The sequence below is a fragment of the Procambarus clarkii genome, chromosome 59 (assembly GCF_040958095.1).
Source record: "Procambarus clarkii isolate CNS0578487 chromosome 59, FALCON_Pclarkii_2.0, whole genome shotgun sequence".
NCBI classification, from domain to species: Eukaryota; Metazoa; Arthropoda; class Malacostraca; order Decapoda; family Cambaridae; genus Procambarus; species Procambarus clarkii.
Window position 1 is genome coordinate 10,268,326 of NC_091208.1, and position 24,393 is coordinate 10,292,718.

A 24,393-nucleotide genomic window follows, 5' to 3' on the forward strand; every position below is an offset into this window, starting at 1 on the left:
CCCTCCCTCCATACCTCCCTCCCTCCCTCCTCCCATCCCTCCCTCCCTCCCTCCCTCCCTCCTCCCATCCCTCCTTCCCTCCCTCCCTCCTTCCCTCCCTCCCTCCCTCCCTCCTCCCATCCCTCCCTCCCTCCCTCCCTCCCTTCCTCCCTCCCTCCCTCCCTCCTCCCATCCCTCCTTCCCTCCCTCCCTCCCTCCCTCCCTCCCTCCCTCCCTCCCTCCCTCCCTCCTTTCATCCCTCCCTACCTCCCTCCCTCCCTCCCTCCTTCCCTCCCTCCCTCCCTCCCTCCCTCCCTCCCTCCCTCCCTCCCTCCCTCCCTCCCTCCCTCCCTCCCTCCCTCCCTCCCTCCCTCCCTCCCTCCCTCCTTCCATCCCTCCCTCCTTCCATCCCTCCCTCTCTCCCTGCCTCCCTGCCTCCCTCCCTCCCTTCTTCCCTCCCTCCCTTCCCTCCCTTCTTCCTTCCATCCATCCATCCATTCATCCAAAATTTTAAGAAACATCTGGTTCACTGGGTCAAGTGTGTTAGGCTTATCAGTGAGCCGGTCCTTCCCCCACCACCGACACACCTCCCCCACCTGCCACCCCCCCCCCCCCCCCCATACTTCCCATACACACGCTGTCTCTGCTTTAAGATCCATCCCTCCCTCCCTCCTTCCCTCCCTCCCTCCTTCCCTCCCTCCCTCCCTCCCTCCCTCCCTCCATCAATCCATTTATCCATCAATCTCCATCCTACCATCCATCTCCATCCTCTCCCTCCCTGCCTAACACCCAGCCTCTGGCTGCCTCCCTCCCAAGTTCTGCTTGCCTGCCTCCCTCCTTGCCTCTCCTTCCCTGCCTCTGCCTGCCTGCCTCCCTCCTTGCCTCTCCTTCCCTGCCTCTGCCTGCCTGCCTCCCTCCTTGCCTCTCCCTCCCTGCCTACCTCCCAAGCTCTGCAGGACTGACACAATGAGTGTATTTGGAGCCGACATGGTGCACGGATGTTCCTTGATTGTGCAGATATGTCCAACATAGTCACAGAATGAACACTCCAGCCTCATGACAAATCAAAACAATGTGCCCTGAATCTGTGACGTCACAGGGTAGAAGGCACTAGAGTGGTGGACCCAGTGGCTGTCTGTAAAAAATATATCTTACCTGAATGTTACTTGAAAAATTATAGACACTTAACTTCGGAAATACCAGAGCTCTGGAAATAACGACCAGGGTACGGCCCTATATAGGCTGTTAAATCGAATAAATACTGGTTTACCCGCCGGGTTGGGCCTGGTGACTCCTCTGCTGGATTCTCTGCTTTTGGCTCTCCGTGCGGTTCATATCTGGGGAGTGTCCAACGGCCTATCTCCGTTCATTCCCCTGTCCACAGAATGGACGGTCAACGCCGACTTGGTCAGTTGGCTCTGCCAAACGTCCAAGGCTCCCAGAGGCGGATCTCTTTTCATTGGCATGGTCTCAGCATCTACCGATATATGTGGCGCTTTTCTCCGACTGTGTATCCATCGTGGTCGATGCCTTTCGGCAGGATTGGTGGCTGGCCCAGCCTTGGTTTTAGGCACAGCTTGCTCTGTGTCGAACCCCGCTTCTTCCAGCAGATCGGACTGGTCCAGTACATGGCTGGTTTGGTCTACTCTTCTGCTCTTTGCTTCTGGTCTTTCTGTGGGGAGCTCCTACGACTCCCTGGAGCTAATCGGGCTAATGTATGTTATATTAGACCGGGACATTACCTATAGAGTTCAGACCCACCAGGGACCAGTGCCAGAACCTGGCCCCTTCAGAGAAGTTTCAGGGAGCAACGGCCCTGGAAAACTCCATTGTGGTTGGGGGGTTTTCCCTTATCTGCCATCGACCGGGGTTAGGCACCCAAAAAGGTAGACATAACAAAACAAACCCCCACATGGTAAGAAACTAAAACAAAAAACGAACGGAGAGATAGAAACTCCCTACAATCCCAAGGAAACAAGCAAACAAACAATCACAATTTACTGCTGCGCCGGTCGTCCGCGCAGCCCTCCCCTCCCCGAGAGGGGGAGGGGGGTCCCCGGACCTCACCGCACCGGCTGCCTTCAGTTCGTAAGCTAGTGTTAACCGGGATAGATGCTTCTCTGGCCTCAAATTCTTGGGCGGTGTTTGCCTTGTGTGGTGTTCTCTGATGTCTTAGTGTGGTGTGCGGTGGCCAGGAATACCTCATCAGTGCCGGGGCTGCATGCGCTTAGGGGCTTTGTTCCCTAGGCGCCCTTTGAGTACTGCCCCTGCGTGTCAGGGTTATCTTCCCTGGCGCGTTCGGGAACCGCTCTCGTAGGGGTTCTTGCTGCTCGGCATTTGCCTCGCCCTTGGGGCCAGCTGGGGCTTGGGGCCCTTGTTAGGCCTTGGGTAGGGAGTGGTGTTGTGCTGGTTAGGGCGTCAAGGTGTTGCATGACCTGCCACCTAAGCTGCGACCGGTTCCTGTTGCCTCTGGGGACGGTGTAGTTCTGCAGGGTTTTTCTTTTGCTTTGTTTTTGTTTACCTGGTTGAGGTTCTGCCTCGGGGGCCTATAGTTCCCTTGATACTGTTTTGGTGGCCCTCTGCTAGGCCCCCGTGCTTGTACACATCCCAGGGGTTTCAGTATAATCATCTACCCCTTGTTTGTTTGAGTTTCTTAACCGGTTAATAACACCTTGCCCTGGCTTCCCGTAGTTGTTACTCTACAGGCCCTGGAAACCCCTGTCGGGGCTCGATGGACCAATGGATGCGTCTCCCGAGTTCCAGCCTGACTTGAGCGGGTTTGAAGGTTGCTGTGTGCCCTTGTCTCAGGGTGACAGTCACCTGTTTTGCCTCCGTCATGCTGCCTGTTGGGTCAACGACACCTTTGACCCGGAGTCTTGGGAGTCGTGCTCTCTGCTTGTGCTCCAGTTTTACTCTGAGGATATTCCTGTTAGGGTACAGGCAGCATCAGCATTGCATGTTAGGTTTAGGTTACTGCAACGTGCTAGGTTGGTTTCCCATCCGGATGTCCCGAGGCTGCCCCGTTTTGGTTTTAGGGACCCGAACCTGGGGGCATTAGTCACTTCAACTTTGGCTCCTTCTGCGCTCCCTGGTCGTTCCTCTGTGGTTCATCCTGCACCTCCCCCCCTCCCCCTGTGTCCGGCTTCAAAACATCTAAGGGTTTCGGCTTCGGCACAGGGTTTAGTTAGTAATGAGGCTCAGGCGGCCTTGGGGGCTGCCCTATTCGGGTCGGAGACGGAGGCATTTGAACCGGTTCCTCCTGCCGAGGCTTCTGGGTCCCACCAGCAGACCCCCTTCTTGTCTGCCTTATCCCTGGACTCTGCCTTTTCTTCAGGGGTAGAGGGTTTAGAGAACAGCTTTGCCCTGGGTCCCGACGTGGGCGATCCTGGGGCTGGGGAGGAGTCAACCTGGGGGCCTTGGGCCCCCTTTGACCGCGCTTGGGTGCTTTTGCCCTCCTTGCGGGGTTTATTGTTGCAGGGGGAGGAGGTTTTCTTACCCCTCTTCCCTGTATGAGTATGATTTGGGTTCGGTTCCTCTCCGGGTTCGGTTCCGGGCTCCTTTGGGTACCTCGGCTTTGTCTTTCCAGAGGTTTTCTACTTCCCGTATCTCCGCAAAGGCGGCTTGGGAGGCTCTTGCTGCATACCTCATGTGAGACCCGGTTTATGCCTCTGTGATGGATCCGTCCTTGTTTGAGTTCGGTTCTTCTACCCGCTTTTGGTGCATTTGGGTTTGGTGCTGTCAGACTGCCCTTTCTTTTCGTTGGGGGCGTGGCATGGGTTCTGTCAGACCCGCACACTTGATTGGCGTGAAACTTCTACATTGATGCAGGTTTATTTGAGGGGCGAATTTGAGCACCTTTAATGCGTGCTTGTTCGCTTCCGTGTTTTCTCGGGATGTTGGTCTTTTCCAGCTTTACGTGCAGGTTCCTCTTCTTTCAGCATCGTTGGTTGCGGAGGATTTGCGCGCCCGTGGGCATTTGGCTTTGGTCTTACATTTCTTTTCCCTTCTCGAGCTGTCTTCTGCCTGACTTGAGGAGGATGTGGGAGAGTTGAGTGAAGGGCCTTCGTCTGGAGCGCTGACTTCTGCAGCTAGGGCGTTGGCTGCACTGTTGAAGCTCTTTGCGCCCATCCTGAAGGAAGCGGTGTCTCTGTTTTTTGCTTCTCGCCTCGCGTGCAGTCATTCTGCACTCGCCCTCTCTTTGGAATCCGCTTGGGCCGTGGCTCTTAGGTTCTCATCTGCGTTTTGTCCGTTGCTGTTTGCAGGGACTGTAGTCTCACAGTTTCTGCAAGCAGCTTTGTCTAGTTGTTGTCCTATGTTGGACTTGTTGATTCTTCGGGGCGGTCCTTTTCGGCAGTCTCGGAAGGGTCGTGCCAGGGTTCCGGGTTCCGCTGGTCAAGGTGGGCCATTGGTGCCAGTTTCTGAGCCAATGTTCCCTTCGGGGCCAGCGTATTCTGGTCGGAGCGGTGATCGCCCTGTTTGACATTTGGGTTCTCGTAACGGGCGTCGACCCTTTCTCAGTTCGCCCTGTTGACGGGGCAATGGGGGGAAGGCTCACTCTGTTTGCCCACGCTTGGTCCCACTGGTCCCACGATTTGTGGGCTTTTTTTTGGTCGTATCATCCAGCCTGCGGCGGCATTAGGCAGCCTGTCCTCCTTTGGGGGGTTTGGGGCTAACAGGGCAGGTTTCTTCTGCGCTTCAAGTCATCTTGGAGTGGGTGCGCTTGGGCGTGGTCGAAACCACTCTGTCCCTCAGGTGGGTTTCCCGCCTGTTTCCAGTGCCGGAACGGGACTGTGCAAATCTGAGGTTCAAATCTGTTCAAATCTGAGACGAGCTTGTCTGCTCGCCAGGAATAAGGTTCATTCCCAGCTCGCCAGGTTCGGGTTCCTGGTGAACTGGAGGAAGTCCCATCTGGTTCCGTCCCAGGTTCGAACCTGCCTGGGTCTTGTTTGGGATTCTTGGACCGCTTCCTTGTCTCTCCCTCCAGAGGCGTTGCTGTGGCTGCAGGCCTGCTGTCGGTTGTTTCTGAGGGAGTCCCAGGTCACTCAGTGGTTGCTCGAGTGGTTGTGCGGGAGTCTGAACTTCGCTGTGCTGATCTACCCGCCTGGTCGGGTTTGGCTTCGGCGACTGTTTTGGTTCCTTCTGGGACGTCCCTTCCACCTCTCTTGCGATCGTTGGGTTCGTCCTCCGGGGGCCTTGTGTCAGTTGGTGCATCACTGGCTTCCTCTTCGGGGTTTTCAGGGTTCCGTGCCTTGATGCCTTCCCGAGCCTTTGCTCGATGTGTTCACGGGCGCATCGTCTCTCGGCTGGGGCTTTATGACTAGTGCTCACCAGGCTGGCCAGGGATGGTGGGGTCCGTCGTTCCGTCGGGCTCACAGCACGGTTCGGGAGTTTGCGGCAGTCTGGTTCGCGCTTCGGAGGGTTCGGGTCGCTTGGGGATCGACCATCCGGCTCCATTTGGAATGTTCTCCAGTGGTTCATTGCCTGAACAGCAGGGGTTCTCTTCGGTCCTTGGCTCTCTGGGGTTGGTCCCTTCAAGTCGTTCATCTGCTAGATTCTTGGGGTTTGGTTCTCCGTGCGGTTCATGTCCGGGGAGTCCAACGGCCTGTCTCGCTTCATTTCCCTGTCCACTTAATGGATGGTCGACAACGATTCATTTTGTTGGATCTGCCAGTCTTCCAGAAGTGGACCTCTTCGCATCGGCGTGGTCTGGGTGTCGCCCAGTCTATGTGACGCCTTTCCCTGACTGCAAGGCGTTCGTGGTGGATGCCTTTCGGCAGGACTGGTTGAGGTGTGGGTTCAGCTGTTGCTTCGGGTTCTGTCTCGGTTGGAGACCTTCCCAGGGAGAGTATTCTTTGTGGCCTCTTGGTGGCCGGCACGGCCTTGATTTCCGGCGCTATTGGCTCGGTGTCCGAACCCGGGGCGTTTCCCGCGGCTCTGCCTTTTTCAGCAGGTCGGACTGGTCTGGTACGCAGCTGGTTCGACCTTCTCCTCTGCTCTTCGCTTTTGGTCTTTTTGACGCGGGTGTATCTATGATGATCAGGTGACTTCGTCGAAGGTGTCCCACCTGAGAGCTTCGTCTCGGCGACAGTATGAAGTTTCCTGGTGTTTTTTTTTTTTTTTGCCATTTTCTTGCTCTTCGTAGGTTGTCTTATCTTTTGGATCGAGTTGTGTTGTCCTTTCTTTCTTGGCTTTTTCAGGACTGTCATTTGATGCATAATACTGTCGCCTCGTATTGTGCGGCGCTGGCAGAGCTGCTCAAGCTAGTGTTCAGGGTGGATGTCAGATCCGCCCCGTTCCATAAGCTTTCTCGTGCTATGTTTCACCTCCGGCCTGCTTATGCGCCTCCTTAGCCGTCCTGGTCCTTGGACAGGGTGCTCTCCTATCTTTCCTCTTCTCGGTTTGTGGTGGCCCTTTCGGTTCCAGATTGTTTTTCCAAGGCTTTGTTTTTGTTGGTATTGGCCTCTGGGGGTCGGGTAGGGGAGCTTCATGCTCTCCTGCGGCACAGGGGTTTCTGCTCTTTTGGTCCTGGGGGGTAGGTTTTTCCGTTTGCAGCCTTCTCCATCTTTTCTGGCAAAGAATGAGACTGCTGCTTTCCGGAGGGGTCCGTGGGTCATTGATGCTTGGTAGGTTCGGCCGGGGGTGCATCATGTGTTGTGTCCGGTTGCGGCTCTTTGGCGTTACCTGCCCGCCTCAGCTGGGATGGTGGGGATGCGCTTTGGGTTGATCCGGTTTCCCTCGTTCCCTGTTCCAGGGTTCGGGTCTCCCAGGTTGTCCGCAGGGTTATTAAGTCTAGCCAGCCTGCGGTCTATCCTCGCACCCATGACATTCGGAAGTTTACAGCTTTGGTTGTTGTGTTTGGTAACATGTCTTAGGCTCATATTCGGGCGCGTGGATTTTGGAAGTCGAACAGGGTCCTGGCCGCCCGTTATTTGGTGAACCAGCCTGCTCCTCGTCGTTCTTGTGTTGCTTTGGGTCACAGATTGCAGCCAGTTGTCTCGACTTCGCATTGAGGAGTTTGTGGCCGCCGCCTCCTGGGGTAAGTCCCTATTATCCTTCTCTTTGGGTATGTAGCTCCAGGGAGCCGTAGGGGCTCCCCACAGAAAGCCAGCATTGAATGTAATGAAACACCATTTTCTGGGTGAGCCCCGGAGGCTCCCTGGCTACCCTCCCTCCCATTCGGTCGGTGTTTTTTTTCGTGTTGGTTGAAGCCTAGTTTCCGAACTGAAGGCAGCCGGCGTGGTGAAGTCTGGGGCCCCCACCCCTCCCCTTCTCAGGGAGGGGAGGGCTGCGTGGACGACCGGCGCAGCAGTAAATTATGATAATTGCTTGTTTGCTTGTTTCCTTGGGATTGTAGGGAGTCTCTACCTCTCTGTTTTTTTGTTTTAGTTTCTTACCATGTGGGGTTTGTTTTGTTATGCCTACCTTTTTGGTTGCCTAACCCCGGTCGATGGCAGATAAGAAAAAACCCCAACCACAATGGGGTTTTCCAGAGCCATTGCTCCCTGAAATATCTCTGAAGGGGCCAGGTTCTGGCGCTGGTCCCTGGTAGGTTTGAACTCCATAACTAATGTCCCGGTCTAATATAATATACATTAGCTTGATAAGCTCTAGGGAGCCTCCGTGACTTACCCAGAAAATGGCATTTCATTACATTCAACGCTGGTTTATTGATGCGGGTGTATCACCACTTGTTTGGTGATCAGGTGGCTTCTTTGATGGTGTCCCACTTGCAAGCTTCGTATCGGCGACAATATGAAGTTTCCTCGCTTTCTTTTTGCCATTTCCTCACTCTTTGTAGGTTGTCTTCTATTTCTAATCGGGTTGTTTTGTCCTGGCTGTTTCAGGACCATCATTTGATGCATTTGATGATGCCTAATACTGTTGCCTTTTATTGTGAGACGTTGGCGGAGGCTCTTTATCTTGCGTTTGGGGTGGATGTCACTTCTGCCCCATCCCATAGCCTTTCTCATGCTTTGTTTCACCTCCGACCTGTTCATGTGCTGCCTGGGCCGTCCTGGTCCTTTGACTGGGTGCTCTCTTTTCTCTCTTCTCCTTGGTTTGTAGTGGCCCCTTCAGTTAAAGATCGTTTTGCCAAGGTGCTGTTTCTGTTAACATTGGCCTGTGGGGGGTCGGGTTGGTAAGCTTCATGCTCTCCTCCGGCACAGGGGATTCTGCTCTTTCGGTCCTGGTGGTCGGTTTGTTCAGTTTCAGCTGTCTTCTTCTTTTCTGGCGAAGAATGAGACGGCGGCTTTCCGGAGGGGCCCTTGGGTCATTGATGCTTGGTTTGTCAGGCTGGGGGTGCATCATGTGTTATGTTAGGTTGCGGAGCTTTCCCGTTATCTGCATGCCTCGGCTTTTGTGGCTGGGGATATGCTCTGGGTTGATCCGGTTTCCCCTCATTCCCTGTTCCAGGGCTAGCTAGGGTCTCCCAGGTCGTCCACAGGTTTATTAAGTATAATAAGTATACATAATGTATACTAAGTATACGTATAAGTATAATAAGTTTATTAAGTATAATAAACCCACAGGTTTATTAAGTCTAGACAGCCTGCAGTCTATACTCGTGCTTATGACATTCTCAAGTTTGCTGCTTTGGCTGCCGTTTTCGGCAACATGTCTTGGACTGACATTCGGGCACGGGGATTTTTTAAGTCGAACAGGGTTCTGGCCACCTGTTAGTTGGTAAATGTTCTGGTCTCAGTCATTCTTATGTGGCTTTGGGTCACAGGTTGCAGCCAGTTGTCTCGACTTTGAGTTGATGAGCGCGTGGCGGCTGCCTAACGGATAAGTCCTTTTACTTGTCTTTAGTTTGGTAGCTCCAGGGAGTCGAAGGGGCTCCCCACAGAAAACAAACGTTAAATGTAATGAAACACCATTTTTCTGGGTGAGCCCCGGGGGCTCCCTGGCACCCTCCATCCCTCTGGTTGGTGGATTTGTTTTGTTTTGATACTCGGCCTCTGAACTGGAGGTGTGAGTAGCCGATGCAAAGGGGTCCGGGGCTCCCAATCCCGGGAATGGAAGAGCTGTGTGGACAAGTGGCGCAGCTGCGGTGTATGATGTTTGATTGTTTGCTTGTTTCTTTAGATTTGAGAGAGTTCTACCTCTCTGTTCGGTCTTCGGTAGCAATTTTCTTACCATGTGGGGTCTGTTTTGTTATGCCTACCTTTCTGGGTACCTAACCCTGGTTGATGGCACACATGGAATGCCCCCAAATACATGGAGGTTTCCATAGGCCATTGCTTCCTTTGCCTCTTTGAGGGGGCTAAGTTCGAGCTCGTGGTCCCGTACGCTGAACTCCAATTGACTGATGCCTCCAGACTAATATAGCATATCTCTTTCTGATAGCTCCAGTTAGCCAGAGTCTCCATGGAGCAAGCTATTAGAAGCCCTATTTCTGGGCTCGTCCAGAAAATGATGTTTCATTACATTCAATGCTGTTTTTTTTGTTAATTATTCTCTCAAGAATATTCTCTTTCTTGCCAACTAATAATACCCAAGATTTATAATGTCATGCAGCAATTCATTATAATAACTACCTTTTACAAGACTTTAAATAGGCATATTTTATATCCTACCAATTCCTAAGAATTGAGCTTTAATCTGCCGTGTTGAATACAAAGTAAAATATCATTACAATATTATATAATAATTTCTTTATTAACTGTAATAAGATTATTTCTGTCTTTCAGGCATTTGGATTACCTGCTATAGTTGCCCATATTGGAGGGAAGCCAATGCTCTTCTTTGGCTCAGACAGGTTTCCTGTCTTAGCCCAAGAGATAGGAGAAAAATGGCTTGGGCCAGAACCTGATGTACCTCAAACAAGGTTATAAAAGCATGGGATGTTCATATATCTACATGTATATGCAGTGTATAATAATGCTAGAAATTTGGGGATCTTGCATATTCTTACAGACTTGCAAGACTTTTTAAGGGGAAGACTTTGCTTAAATAAAATCTTTAATACTTTTCTCTTGTGGGAATGTCAGTAGCTCCCAGAGTTAAGTGCTGGTCCAGTCAAGTCTTAGAGATGTACGAGCCCTCAGACCAACCCTTGCATGCCGGGAGCCAGGACCAGAATGAGCCAAACTGCCACCAGGTGGCAGCTCAGGTCACCCAGAGTCACAGCCAGCCTGCTATTCACTCGCTCACCTGGTTACAACATCCATCTTCTGATATCCCTGGAACAGTTCTGCTGGGGGATTTTGCTTTCTGATCTTTATCCTTTCTCTTTCAAAATTGTGATTGGTAGACCCTGGCTTCAGTTTCTTGCAGGACCAGTGTCCATGTTCCTTAGATTCCTGGATGGGTAGGGGTTCTTGTGTGCTTGATTGTGATTGCATGTGCAATCACATGCCAGTTGCGTGTGATTGCATTTGACAGTTGGTGGAGTTTGGCTTGCCAGCCTTCATAGTCTGCCAACATAACAGTATAATGGGATGATGTCTGAGCGCTTTCCAACACACTTGGTCCCAGAATTTCTGGACATATTGCGTAGTATGTCGGGGTCTTTGGTTGATATAGTACTCCTCATGTCCAGTGTTTTGTTGACCAGCCCAGCCATGCGGAATTTGTTGACAAAAGTGTGCTTGCAACCCATCACAACCCATCGTTGCAAAGGGTGCCCCCACTTCTTTCTTGTCCCCAAGTGGAATACTTTAGAGGTTCATTTTATTTTTTACCTGTCAGTTCTCAAAGGGTTAATTTCTTCTCCCACGTTACATATGACCACAGCATTTCAGGTTCACCAGGTGGTTTTGAACCGCTTTTGGCTTAGTTCATTAGATCTTTAGGAGGCTATTTGCACTTTTCATCCATCTGGGTTTTAGTTTTGACTTGTGTTCAGTGGCGTTTAGTGTAACAGTGTTTTTTCCTATCTCGATAGCTGACTGGTGTGGGTGGGTTTAAACTCTTCCAGCTTATCTGCAGGCCAGGAATCTGTTTTTTTCCCAGTTGGCTTGCTTCAGCTTTCTGGTTGGGATTGATGTAAAATACTACAACTACCTCGATTGATTTCAGCAAATTGAACTTCAATATTAAACAGGTAAACTGGGAGCAAATAAACCAAGACTTCACAGAAATAAGCTGGGAAGAACAGCTAGAAAATGCAAACCTGAACCAGTGCCTGGAAAAAATAAGCTCATAGAACTAGTAATATGCTCAAACTAGATACCCCTAAAAAAAAAGAGGAAGAGATGCAGATTGGAAGAGGAACATCGTTCCCACTATAGGCGAAGAAAACTAATCACGAAACAACTTGAGTCGCACCCCATCTCAAGAATGGCGAAGAAGGTTAGGTAGAGAAATAGAAACAATTGAATTAAAGCTACAAGAAGAATCACACAAAACCCAGGAGAGGCAAAGAGAGCAAAAGGTCATCAGTGAAATAGAGAAATCCTAAATATTTTTTCTCCTATGCAAAATCAAGATCAAAAACCACATCTAGTATCGGGCCCCTGCAAAATGGAGATGGAAGTTTCACCGATGACAACATAGAAATGAGCGAGTTACTGAGGAAGCAGTATGACTGTTTTCAGCGAGCCACTAGACACACTAAAGATTGATAACCAAATGAATTTTTCATGGATACGATACAACAACAAATCATGTATCAGACGTCACCCTATCCCCACTGGATTTTGAAGAAGCCATAAACAGTATGCCTATACACTCTGCACCAGATTCTGATTCTTAGAACCCAATATTCATCAAGAACCGTAAAAAGCCGCTATCGCAGGCCCTCCACATTCTTTGGAGACAAAGCCTAGATACTGGCATTATCCCTGACATACTAAAAACAGTAGAGATAGCACCACACCATAAAGGAGGAAATAAGGCAGAGGTAAAAAATTACAGATAGCACAAACATCGTACATCGTAAAAATCTTTGAGAGTGCTAAGAAGTGAGATCACAAAATACATGGAATTACAGCATCTCCATAACCCTGGACAACATGGTTTCAGAATAGGGCGCTCTTGCCTGTCACAGTTGCTGGACCACTATGACATGGCCTTAGATGCCATGGAAGACAAACAAGATGCTGATGTGATTTACACAGATTTCGCAAAAGCCTTTGACAAATGTGACTATGGTGTTATTGCACATAAAATGCGTTCAAAAGGAATTAAGGGAAAAATAGGCAGATGGATCTACAATTTCCTGACTAACAGAACCCAACGTGTAATAGCCAACAAAATAAAATCCGGTCCATCTACCGTGAAGAGCTCAGTACCCCAAGGATACTGTGCTTGCTCCAGTACTTTTTTCTCATCCTCACTTCGAACATAGACAAGGATACAATCTATAGTACTGTATCATCCTTTGCAGATGACGCTAGGATTTTCATGAGAGAAGACAACATAGAGGACACAGCAAACCTCCAATCAGATGTAAATCATGTCTTTCTATGGGCTACAGAAAATAATATGGTGCTTAAAGAAGATAAGTTCCAGCTTGTGCGCCACTGAAAAAATGAAAATATAAAAACGGAAACCACGTACAAAACTCAGTCAAATCACAACATAGAACGAAAAAGCAATGTCGGAAGACCTTACCTTTAAATAACACAATAAAGTAGCCATCACAACTGCAAGAAAAATGACAGGTTGGATAACAAGAACCTTTCACACTAGAGATGCTATACCGATGATGATACTTTTCAAAACGCTAGTGCTCTCTAGAGCGGAGTACTGCTTCACATTCACAGCCCCTTTCAAAGCTGGAGAAATTGCTGACCTGGGGAGCATGCAGAGATCTTTTACTGCTAGAATCCACTCAGTAAAACATCTAAACTACTGGGACCGACTAAAGAGCCTAAATCTGTATTTCCTTGAGCGCAGCTTGGAGAGATACATAATAATTTATACGTGGAAAATAGTAGAGGGGCTGGTCCCATACCTGTACACAGAAATAACATCACATGAGACCAGGAGGCATGGATGGATGTGCAAAATACCCCCATTGAAAAGCAGAGGTGCAACAGGTACTCTGGGAGAAAACTTTATCAACATCAGTGGCCCGAGACTGTTCAACACGCTTCCACTACACATAAGGGGCATAACTGGCCGACCCCTCACAGTGTTCAAGAGAGAACTTGATAAGTACCTCCAAAGGATACCTGATCAACCAGGCTGTGATTCATACATCAGGCTGCAAGCAGCCGCATCCAATAGCCTGTTTGACAGTCCAGCAACGAGGAGGCCTGGTAGACGACCGGGCCGCGGGGACACTAAGCCCCGGAAGCACCTCAAGGTAAGGTAAGATACCTCCTTCCCTCTTCCACTGTAGCAGCTGCTCTACTTTCTCCAACTGGTAGTGGGGAGGTCTCAGTTTTTCCATCAGGGCCTCAAACACCATGTGGACGGCCTCAACTTGCCTTGCATGGAACTTGGCCACTTTATCCAGTTGGCATCCTTTTGCTGGTGTTGGGACAGTGCATCACATGCCCTGCTTCACTTAAGGGGAATCTTGCATTGCCATTTTCCTTTTCTGGCTTTGTGAGGTTCAGTTCCATGGTGATCTCCATTGGTTGAGCTGTTCATGGATGCATCGAACCTCTACTGTTTCTTCATCTCCCAGCTGTCGCCATGAAAATTGGGACGCCTCCTCGGCCACAATGGGCATATACCTTGCTGCAGGAATTTGCAGTTGTTTGGACAGCAGTTCAGCACATTCAACTTCAACAGGGCTTTGCTCTGTCTTTATGTAGATTTCTCTGCTGTAGTTTATTGCCCCAACAGTGGTGGTTCAGTCATTATCTTCCAATGTTTGCACTTTTCTTGATATCCTTAAAAAAGCAAGAGTAACGCCAATTCATAAAGGAAGCGAGACAGTTGTCATAACCAGTTACAAACCAATATCAAGTCTACCTATACTCTCAAAAATATTTGAAAAATTATTTACAGACAGCTCTATTCCTACATTGTAAAACTCAACATAGTCCTTGCCAGTTTGGCTTCTGTGGCCAAAAGAATTCCAATGATGTCATTATTAGTCGGGTTCATATAATCTACACAGCCCTTGACAAAAAAAAAAAAGAGTTCACACTAACCCAGCCAGCAGCCCTAGGGCATTCTGGAAATTTTTTCCAAGATGACTGCCTCTCACTAGAGGTCTCAAGAGTTCATTTCACACACAACCTACTGCGCACACATTTTGAATGGGTACGATATGTGCAAAAAGTGTTTTCTCGGTTGGCACAGTTTCCCACCGACTGAGTTTTCTCGGTTGGCACAGCACAGTAGTTAAGGATGATTTTCTTCTGGCTTAGACTTCCAGCTGGCAGGTTGTGAAGCCTCACACTCTTCCATTAAAGCATTGTCTGAGTTAGGTAATGGTTTTCTTCTCCACCATTTTTAGCTAAGAATAAGACTTATGTTTTTTGGCTGAGGGTGTATCATATACTCTGTACTGTGTCTGCGTTGTGGCATTATTTGTGCACTGCTTATGCTCTTTAAGTTGAGGCCTTGTTTGCCAACCCCTTGTATCATGTCCCCTGTTCCAAAGCAAGCTCTTCCAGGTTATGCGAAGGGTGGTTCACGTCACACAGTCTGCTGTGTATTCTTTCTCATGATTTACTGAAAATTCACTGCTCTGATGCTCACAGCTAAAGTTCTTCTGCCTAGGCACCCTTCTGCCATTTTCTCATGGATAATCCCTGGCTTCATTTTTCTGTTAGCTAATTTTTTTTTTAAGAAATGCCGGCTGCTTCTACCCAGACATTGTTTAGTTAGTTCAGCTATTGAGGGGTCCTTCCCAATAATTGTGTTGATTGTAACAAAATCCCTTTTTCTGGTGGGGCCCTCAGTAGCTTCTTATTCTGGCCCTGTTTCTATCTTTCACGTGGCGTGGAAGGGTTTGATCTGGGTGGGTTGTGAGCAAGGAGGTAGGCTGTCTGGGACCTCAGGTGACCTAGACAGCCACCTGGTGGTGATCAGATGCATCACGGAAGAGTATGCAATTGTCACTTGCTTCATTACCATCGGGTGCCAAATTCTCTTCAAGCAGTTGCTTGTTTTGTTGCACTTCAGCTTTCTGTAGAGAACCATATTCTAGGCTTGACTTCCTATAGGCAAGGGTGGGTCTCTGACATTTGGTGCATTTTCCTAAGGTTTGGCTGGGTCAGCGCTTACCTCGGAGGTACGTAATGTAACGGTAAATGACCAGGAAAGGTCATTTCATTACAATGAAGGCTTGATTATTTCTAGCCTTTTATATACTTACCAACACTGCCTTGTAAATTTTATTTGTGAAAATATTTTATGATTTCTTATTCTCCAAAGATATGCCAAATTAAAAGCTGTATATTTTAGCCAAATAAAAGTAGAAATTATTTGTGTTTTAACTACTAAACTACTTTATTACTATATTTGCATAGTAGTTAATCAATGGTACATTTACTGTAGCTTAAATAAACCAAGCACAAATGTCTTCCAAGCATATTGTGCAGTCTTTACGACCTGTGCAACTGCTAGTAAAGTAATTATTTAGTCTGTTACTGTACACAATGTTACTGTTAGTGAGAGGCGTCTGAGAGTTCTATATTTCTACTTGAACATGCTTCACATTGCAGGTATTAGATGGGAAATATTTTAGTACAGTAATTGCAAAATAGTAATGGCAAAATTTAGTAATTGCTAAATTTTCAATAGTTGGTTTCCCAAAGTCAGGCACGGAAAGATCTCTCTAAATCAGAGAGCCAACTGCTGACATTTCCCAGGATGCAATTTACAATAGTTTTCTAACTCCTGGGGGCATGTTTAATACTAGGTTAACAGAGGCATCTGGTAAAAGGAAACATTGCCCAAATGCTATAGTTCTGCCATAAGAATTAAACCGAAGACCTTTTGGCTGTGACCTGACTGCAAGCACCACTATGCCACTGGAAAAACAGTACAGTACTTGCAAAACTACTAACTGCAGGAAATTACAACAAACATAATAAGGTGAGTACGTACTTGAGTCAGATGCCCCCTCCCTTTCCAGCCTGTTGCCGTCATGAGGGGATGGGCGACTGCCGGAGTGGGATGCTCAGTATGACAGCATGTCCTCTTGCCTTTTGAAGCCTTATGCTCCTGCTGCTGTCTTCATTAATTTTGCTAGTTGCTTTTTCTTCTTCTTTCAAATGTTTCATTTTTCCTCCTCACCTCTCCTTTCTGATTGTTCTCTTCCTGCTGACTTTTTGCCATTCTTGAATATTCTTTCCGATGCTTTCTGTTTTGATGCCGGGTGTTTGGGGAGGCACACACACACACACACACACACACAATTCAAAAGGTGACACCCCTAGGGTCAACACTTGCAGCAGAGGAGCTCCAGCATAATTCAACAATCCTAAGTATTATAGTACAGGTTGATGGTAGTGAGTGGTGTCCCAGAGAACATAAAGGTATAATGCTCTTGAAAAATAGGTGAGATAACAGGAAAGTGCCAAGGGAAGTGAAAAATCGGATTAACGATTATTTTCATATTAACATATTATTTTCATATTTCATATTAACATGTTAATATTAACATGTTTAATATTAACTGTAATCGGGACTGGATGAAAAAACGTAAAAATGACCCCTCACTTGCTCTAGTGCTCTTGGGAGGTGGTATATCTTTGGAGTGTATAAATACTCCGAAATTACCATCTCTTTTAAGGGTCTGAGCAGGTGGTGGAGTGGGTTAAGGCGTACCTGTTATGCCAGTTGCTGGAAGGCTTCTGTTGCTGGCTTCTGTGCTATCTGTATCTATGTATCTATCTCGATAGATACAGCGATAGCAGGCGGCTTGACGTTTGCGAGGCACTACACATCAAGAAGTCAACACCAGCAATCAACAGCCAATTATTGCACAACTATATTCTACCCACCTCAAGACTCCGCTCCAATATAGAAGCATCAAGAAATATGGACCAATAGGCTTTCTACAAACACTTCTATTCAATATCCATTGTTTCGTGTTCTGTCTTGTGTAGATGAAATTAATACCCTATTAATACTCTTGTTCTGTCTTGTGTTGATGAAATTAATACCCTATTAATACCACATCTTGTTCTGTCTTGTGTTAATGCCACATCACCCCTTCCACCTCACTCAAATGTAGATATAAAATCGGAGATGCGTAAGTTCTATTCAGTTGTGTATTTGTGAACTAAAGTCTTTGAAAATGTAATAAGTTTTACGAAACGCGCTCGTGTCGCGTCAGACTAGAAATAAAAAATGAATTTTGGAGAATTGATTTTTTATTTACCTCCAACAGTGAAACGAAATGTACGAAAGATTGAGAAAATTCGTGTTAGAATTATTAATCTTACTTTTTCGGTCATATTTAATAATATATGTCTACAGGAAAGACTGCTACCAAAATATACTAATATATATATATATATATATATATTACCCAGGGCCAAACACTATTTCCTTGTGTAAATTCATACATCGCTGTAAAAATTTATACAATGTCACGAAACAGAGATTTAGGTAAATGTATAGAGAAGGAAATGTAAAAGACATTGCTGAAAACCTTTATCTGTAGCAGTCCGAATCATTATCCCTTTTCCCTTCATCTTCCCCTTCCTTCCCTCCCCCTCACCCTCTCTTCCTCTCTCCCTCTCTTCTCTACAAACTTTTGCATTTTCTCCCCATCAAACAGTGGCTGTCAATATAGTTGGGAAAACATTAAATCAGCATTTACATGAGATGAAGTTAGGGTGCCCTTATTACACTGAGTCTCCGTTAAATGACGAATCTGAGTTATTAATATAAGTGCAATAGTGTAATTTGGCATTACATATCAAGGCTGATCTCTCTCCTTGTGGCCACCTGCTGACTCTAGGCTTACTGCTCTGTGGCCACCTGCTGGCTCTAGGCTTAGTGCTCTGTGGCCACCTGGTGACTCTAGGCTTACTGCTCTGTGGCTACTTACTGCCTCTAGACTTACTGCTCTGTGGCCACCTGCTGGCTCTAGGCTTACTGCTCTGTGGCCACCTGCTGGCTCTAGGCTTACTGCTCTGTGGCGCCCTGCTGGCTCTAGGCTTACTGCTCTGTGGCCACCTGCTGGCGCTAGGCTTACTGCTCTGTGGCCACCTGCTGGCTCTAGGCTTACTGCTCTGTGACCACCTGCTGGCTCTAGGCTTACTGCTCTGTGGCCACCTGCTGGCTCTAGGCTTACTGCTCTGTGGCCACCTGCTGGCTCTAGGCTTACTGCTCTGTGGCCACCTGCTGGCTCTAAGCTTACTGCTCTGTGGCCACCTGCTGGCTCTAGGCTTACTGCTCTGTGGCCACCTGCTGGCTCTAGGCTTACTGCTCTGTGGCCACCTGCTGGCTCTAGGCTTACTGCTCTGTGGCCACCTGACCGTAACACTAACATTAAAAATCACCTGTTGAATGGTTAAATTTTGACAACTACTGGCCTCAGAACAGGGTACACAGTAGCTGAATGTCCCCAACACTAACAAATGCGACGATCACCGTATTACACAGTAGATATATGATCCCAGCCCGCTGCCGACAGCAAAGTTTAATGGGTGCTTTGTGCACTCAAAATTTTAAAACTTTCAGTATTAATTAAGGAATAAAGAACACTGTTTCCCAAAAATGGTGGGTTTTCTGAGTGGAAGAAAACGTATGTCTGGAAGCTGACTTTAACCGCCCCAAGCTGCGCGCGCATTGACCCGAGGTTATATAAACCAGGACGGAGACGGCGTGGGCCCCCTTTCACAAGCCAGCAGCTGCTCTTACATAACGACTCACTGCTGCTCAGCGAGTCGTAAACACAGAAGTTTAGCCCGCTCAACTGTTCTCCCAGCATGGACCCTACACCAGTTCCTCTCGACAACGACGAGGAGCGTCCCGTCAGGGGCGTCCTGCCCTTCTCAACATTTAAGGTAGTGTTTGTGTTTTGTTGGCGCGCCAGACCAGTGTTTGTGTCGTTGGCGCGTCGGACCAGTGTTTGTCTCTGTGTTGGCGCGCGCGCTCTGATGCACGCCTGCTGGTTCAGCCTTGGTGACCAAATGCAGGTGCAGTGGTCCTAGAGGGGGTGGTGACCCTCGGTGTTATGGGGCACTGGTTTTCTCCAGTAGGTGGCTGTAATTTGGAGCACACTCGGGAGGAGGCCTGACCACTTCCCCCCCCCACCCCCACCCTCTCCAGTCGACGTGAGGCTTTACATTCAGGTTTGTTTTAACTTTTGCTTATTGCCTATAAGTTATTAGGTAAAGTCAGCTAGGTTAGGCTAGCTGCCGAGTCACAGGCCTCTGGCCACTAGCTTTGTTTTCATGGACTAGTTTTTCCATAAGTTTCCTTAACTTATTAATGAATTTAATGCAGTGTCAAGCCCCATGTTTCTTTTGCAGGTTGTACATTTAGGTTTATTTAACTTTTGCTTATTGCCTTTAAGTTATTAGGGAAAGTCAGCTAGGTTAGGCTAGCTGCTGTGTCACACGCCTCTGGCCCCTAGCTTTGTTTTCATGGACTTGTTTTCCCACAAGTTTCCTTAATTTACTACTGAAATTTATGCAGTGTCAAGCTGCATGTTTCTTTAGCTGGTTTTACATTTGTTTGTTTAACTTTTGCTATTGCCTTTAAGTTATTAGGTAAAGTTAGCTAGGTTAGGCTAGCTGCAGTGTCACAGGCCTCTGGCCCCTAGCTTTGTTTTATGGATTTGTTTTTCCATAAGTTTCCTTAATTTACAGTATTAATGAATCTTATGCGGTGTCAAGCTGTGTGTTTCTTTGCTGGTTTTACATTTATGTTTGTTTAACCTCTGCTTTGCCTTTTATGTGATTATGTAAAGTCAGCCATGATGTGTTAGTTGTAGGCGTCTCCAGGCGTCTCGTCGGGCCGGTTTAGCCCGCACGTTCGTCCCCAGATGTTCTTGCCTGGCCGGTTTAGCCCGCACGTTTGTCCCAGACGTTGTCGTAAGTCCGGTGTAGCCCGGTACATTTGTTCCCAGACATTTCGTCCGGCTGGTATAGCCGGCACGTTCGTACCCAGACGTTTTCGTCTGGCCGGTGTAGCCCGGTACATTTGTTCCCAGACGTTTCGTCCGGCTGGTATAGCCGGCACGTTCGTACCCAGACGTTTTCGTCTGGCCGGTGTAGCCCGGTACATTTGTTCCCAGACGTTTCGTCCAGCTGGTATAGCCAGCACGTTCGTACCCAGACGTTTTCGTCTGGCCGGTGTAACCCAGTACATTTGTTCCCAGACGTTTCGTCCGGCTGGTATAGCCAGCACGTTCGTACCCAGACGTTTTCGTCTGGCCTGTGTAGCCCGGTACATTTGTTCCCAGACGTTTCGTCCAGCTGGTATAGCCAGCACGTTCGTACCCAGACGTTTTCGTCTGGCCGGTGTAGCCCGGTACAGTTGTTCCCAGACGTTTCGTCCAGCTGGTATAGCCGGCATGTTCGTACCCAGACGTTTCGTCTGGCCGGTGTAGCCCGGTACATTTGTCCCAGACGTCTCGTCCGGCTGGTATAGCCGGCACGTTCGTACCCAGACGTTTTCGTCTGGCCGGTGTAGCCCGGTACGTCAATTCCACCACGTTTCGTTCGAATGCTGTAGCACAATATTCCCGTGTTTTCCTTGGTCGCGTGTACCAGATGTTGGTCTGCCTGGAGTGCCCGGTTACGCGGGCCCCCTTCCTCATCCCAAGTTTTCAGCGTCCAGCCTAATGCCTGGCCGTGCGGTCTGCCGCTTGAGCGACTTCAAATCAAATCAAATGTTTATTTAGGTAAGGTACATATATACAAGAGATTTTACGAGTAATGGATTTAATTCTAATTATTGCGGTCATTTTTAATTAATTCTGTTCAATTTTATTACATTCCTTTATTTAGACTTTCAGCTTGATTAGTTTCATTACGCGGCAAATTTAGGAAATTTATAGCATTGCTTACACCTCTTGCCTAAAAAAAAAAAAAAAAAAAAATCTATTCGTAAAAGAATTCGTATTTTCATGTCAATTTAGTGAACGGGAGCCCGCTCCTGTTTTGGTGATTTACGTTCCTCCATCATTAACCAAACGCTTACTAAAATAACTTGTTATATCCTTAGTCTCCCAGTCATGACATGTATTATGACTAAAGTTTTCCTCAATTTAGCATGGAGCAAGCCTCTGACTTTAGATTATTCCTGCACTTGTTTTATGAGTCAATTCCCTCAGCAATTTGTTACTGCAATTTATGCATTGCGTTTGCTCCACGTTTTATTTAACTTTTCTGCCGCGATTAAACTTTCAGTTTATTCCTCAATTCAGTCGGAAGGTACTGCTGCTTCCCAGCCGACGTCCTTCCTGTGACGAGTTAAGCCGGCGATGTTTTCAGTTTTATATTTATTTGGTCATATAAATAGGCGGCCTCCCAGGCCGCTGGTTTATCCAGACGTGTTGTCTGCCCGGTGTAGCCCGGATGTCACTGCGGCCTCCCAGGCCGCTGGTTTACCCAGACGTGTTGTCTGCCCGGTGTAGCCCGGATGTCACAGCGGCCTCCTAGGCCGCTGGTCGCGAAGTTCCAGCTGACGTGTCTTTTTTCACTCCTTTTCGTAATTGTATTTGGTTGTATTTACCTCGGCTCAGTGTTAATCCCGTTTCTCTAACGAGTTATAGTCCAGCTTCATTTTGAGCATACTTTGTTTTGCAATTTATAATTATTTATAATTAATTATAGTTATAATTGGTTTATAATTTTATTATTTACACCATTTTATTTAAGATTATTCACGTAATATAATTTATTACATTGTTAGGCTTTTACAACGACGTCGTCCCAGCCGGTGTTGTTCCTGCAGAGGATGGGCCAGCTGGTGGCTCGGCCGTAGCTGTTGCAGCGGGTTCCCTCACAGACTCGGCTAGTTTCAGCAGACGATGTTACAGCTGCTAACACCCCAGTTCCATCTTAGGCTTCCCGGCAGCCGATGCTTCAGTCAGGAACCTCCAGCTGAAGCGTTCCAACCGACGTTGCGCCCAGCAATTTATTTTTCTTCCATTCTGCGGCACTTGCCGTCATCGGTTATTTACGATATTACATTGTATTCTTACATTGTACGATTATTTACGACATTGTATTCTTAATATTATTCCTTATTACAGTTACTGGATGACGGTTCCCTGCCGTCGATTTCACTTTGCTCCTGTTCTAAAAGTTGTAGTCGAAGTTCACGGCGCACTAGCTGCGGCTTGCAGACGCTCATTGACAACACAAGACTACACTCAGCGGCCACTTAAGGCAGACTCCTTGGCTTCTATCCAGCCCTATCACCCGTCTGGAGGCAGAGATGGGATGGAGACCAAGGGTAATGTTCCCCGCTCACATTCTACATCCGCTTAGGACACAAGCATGTTATAGATTTGGCTTTAAGAATTGGTTCTTATTCCATTTTATGGTTTATGTATATATTGCTTTATTGTATATACCCGTTCTTGGTATATGTATTGTTATATTCAAGATTTATAGTGTTTCGTATTATCCCTGTTTATAGTTGCTTTGTGCTGCTTTGCTGCTCTCCTACTGGCTTTTCTCCCACCTTTGCTCTTAGCAAAGGTACTTCCCCCTTCCGTTTGCTGGAAGATTCTTAGAATTGTTAGCCCCCTTCATTGCTACAGTATAATTATTCGGAAAACTCTTTATTCATCCAGGATTGTTAATTAAGGAATCTCTTAATTCCTGTGCCGGGCTCCCTCCCCCCGTTTTCGTCTCCGTATTGATTCAGCTAGGGTTTCCCTCTCGTCTGTGCCCTTGCCTGTCACGATAACACTGCATGCCGCTTCTGCCCACCCTTACTGCCTTATATCTTTCAGCCCGGGGGAGGTGATCTACGCGACAAAAAATCGACGCACGCTCCGACTGGACCAGGTATCGCTTACATGGTCAGGAATCAACACTCTTCGGATCCTGCAAGCGCAGTGCAGGATGCACGCATACCCTAGCTCAACGAGCGCCCCCCGGCAAGTTCTACCCGGCCCGTGCCCAGTGAACAGGCAACACTTCAGGGCGATTAATTCGCGCCGCCCTCGCAGAGCTAGGCTCGCCTTCAGCCGACCACGCCCTCTTACCTTTAGAATTGACAGGGCCACTCGGCTCTCTTGACGGGCTAGCCATCGGAGTTAACGGCGGGTCCAGCAACCAGCTGGAACACCCAACTGACTACGTCCGGGACGTTGTTGCACTGCCACTCTGAGGCCTCCTTGCAACCAGCGGGCCTCGCCCTTCGGGGGGGGGGGGGGGGTCCGGCCAGCTGGCCTGCGGTGGGGGTGCAGCGCCGGTCCCCAAGTGTCCCGCTGTCCGCAGCTAATCCTTTGCCCAGTCTACATGCTAGTAAGAGTAAGGACCCCCTTCTCCTTAATCCTTCTCCCGCTGGCCCTCGCGGGATTGGGGGTGCTCCGCCGGAACCCCCAAAGTGATAAGCCTGCAGATAGCTAAGAAATATTCCCATGAATTGTAATTAGTCTAATTAATGCAACTTTCATTTACTACTTATGGATGTAGTTATTAATTGTAATTGATCTCTCCTTTATCATTAAGGATTATTCATTATAATTATTCCTTAATACTTTATTGTTATGCACTAGTCAATAATTATTTATCATTCATCCTAATTAGCTATTTGATTCATTAAAAATAATTGCTTATCATTATACTATGTTATTATTATTATTTATTATATAATAATAATTTTATTAATTATTAATTTATTATTCATTAATTTATATAATAAATTAATTTATTATATATTAATTTATTATATATCAATTTATTATTTACCATTATAAAATAAACAAGTCCCCAATCTGAGCACGTTTTCTTCCAACCTCAGAAAAAGTGTCTTTTTATATAAGTAAAATAAAATTACAGAAAATAAATACAGTAAAATTTTATGTTAAATTTATACATGTGTTTACAAATTTAAAAAAATAATTATAGCCTTTTTTTAAATCTCATATTAACGTAAAAGTTTTATATTAAAATATTTTCTTGTCGTTACCTAATCAAATTTAAAAGGTAATAATTATTAATATCCTGCACACATATGGTCGTGGTTTTCTATACCGATTTAATGGGTAATTGTTTAATTTAATTTTTTTATGTTTCATTCTAACAAAAATAGTTTTAATATTATGAATACCTTATTAATATCCCCTTTGTGTACCGTATTCTTAGGCCACTGTCACAGTCGTCAGTAAGTGGGGATCACTTAGCTACTGGGTACCATTCCTTCCTTCCATTCCACCCTCCACCCTACAACCTTCCCAGTCCTATCCCAAATCCTTATCCTGTAACGGGATGCAGGTTTTGCAGATGCAGTGCACACTGCATCAACACAGTGCAGTGTTGAGTGCAGAAATATTGAGATATTGTTATTGAATTCAAGAAACAACCAGAAAGCAAGTGTTTAACTGTGCCTTACAATGATCACTGCACTGAGCAGTGAGTC

At 47.2% G+C, this 24,393-nt stretch overlaps 1 protein-coding gene and 1 long non-coding RNA gene across 2 annotated transcripts in view; both read left to right on the plus strand.

The window, feature by feature from the left end:
* The window catches only part of LOC138353670 (glutathione S-transferase kappa 1-like), a 97,719-nt gene extending 82,408 nt beyond the window's left edge, over positions 1 to 15,311 (plus strand). The window contains exon 3 of the mRNA XM_069306860.1: positions 9,669 to 15,311. Coding sequence (XP_069162961.1) covers positions 9,669 to 9,812 — 144 coding nt within the window. The 3' untranslated portion in view covers positions 9,813 to 15,311. The remainder of the gene's footprint in view (positions 1 to 9,668) is intronic.
* Positions 15,312 to 18,202: 2,891 nt separating this feature from the next.
* On the plus strand, positions 18,203 to 23,653 carry LOC138353671 (uncharacterized). The gene is made up of 3 exons (XR_011223232.1): positions 18,203 to 18,851; positions 22,052 to 22,254; positions 22,760 to 23,653. It is a non-coding gene; the product is annotated as an uncharacterized lncRNA (long non-coding RNA).
* The last annotated feature ends 740 nt before the right edge of the window (positions 23,654 to 24,393 follow it).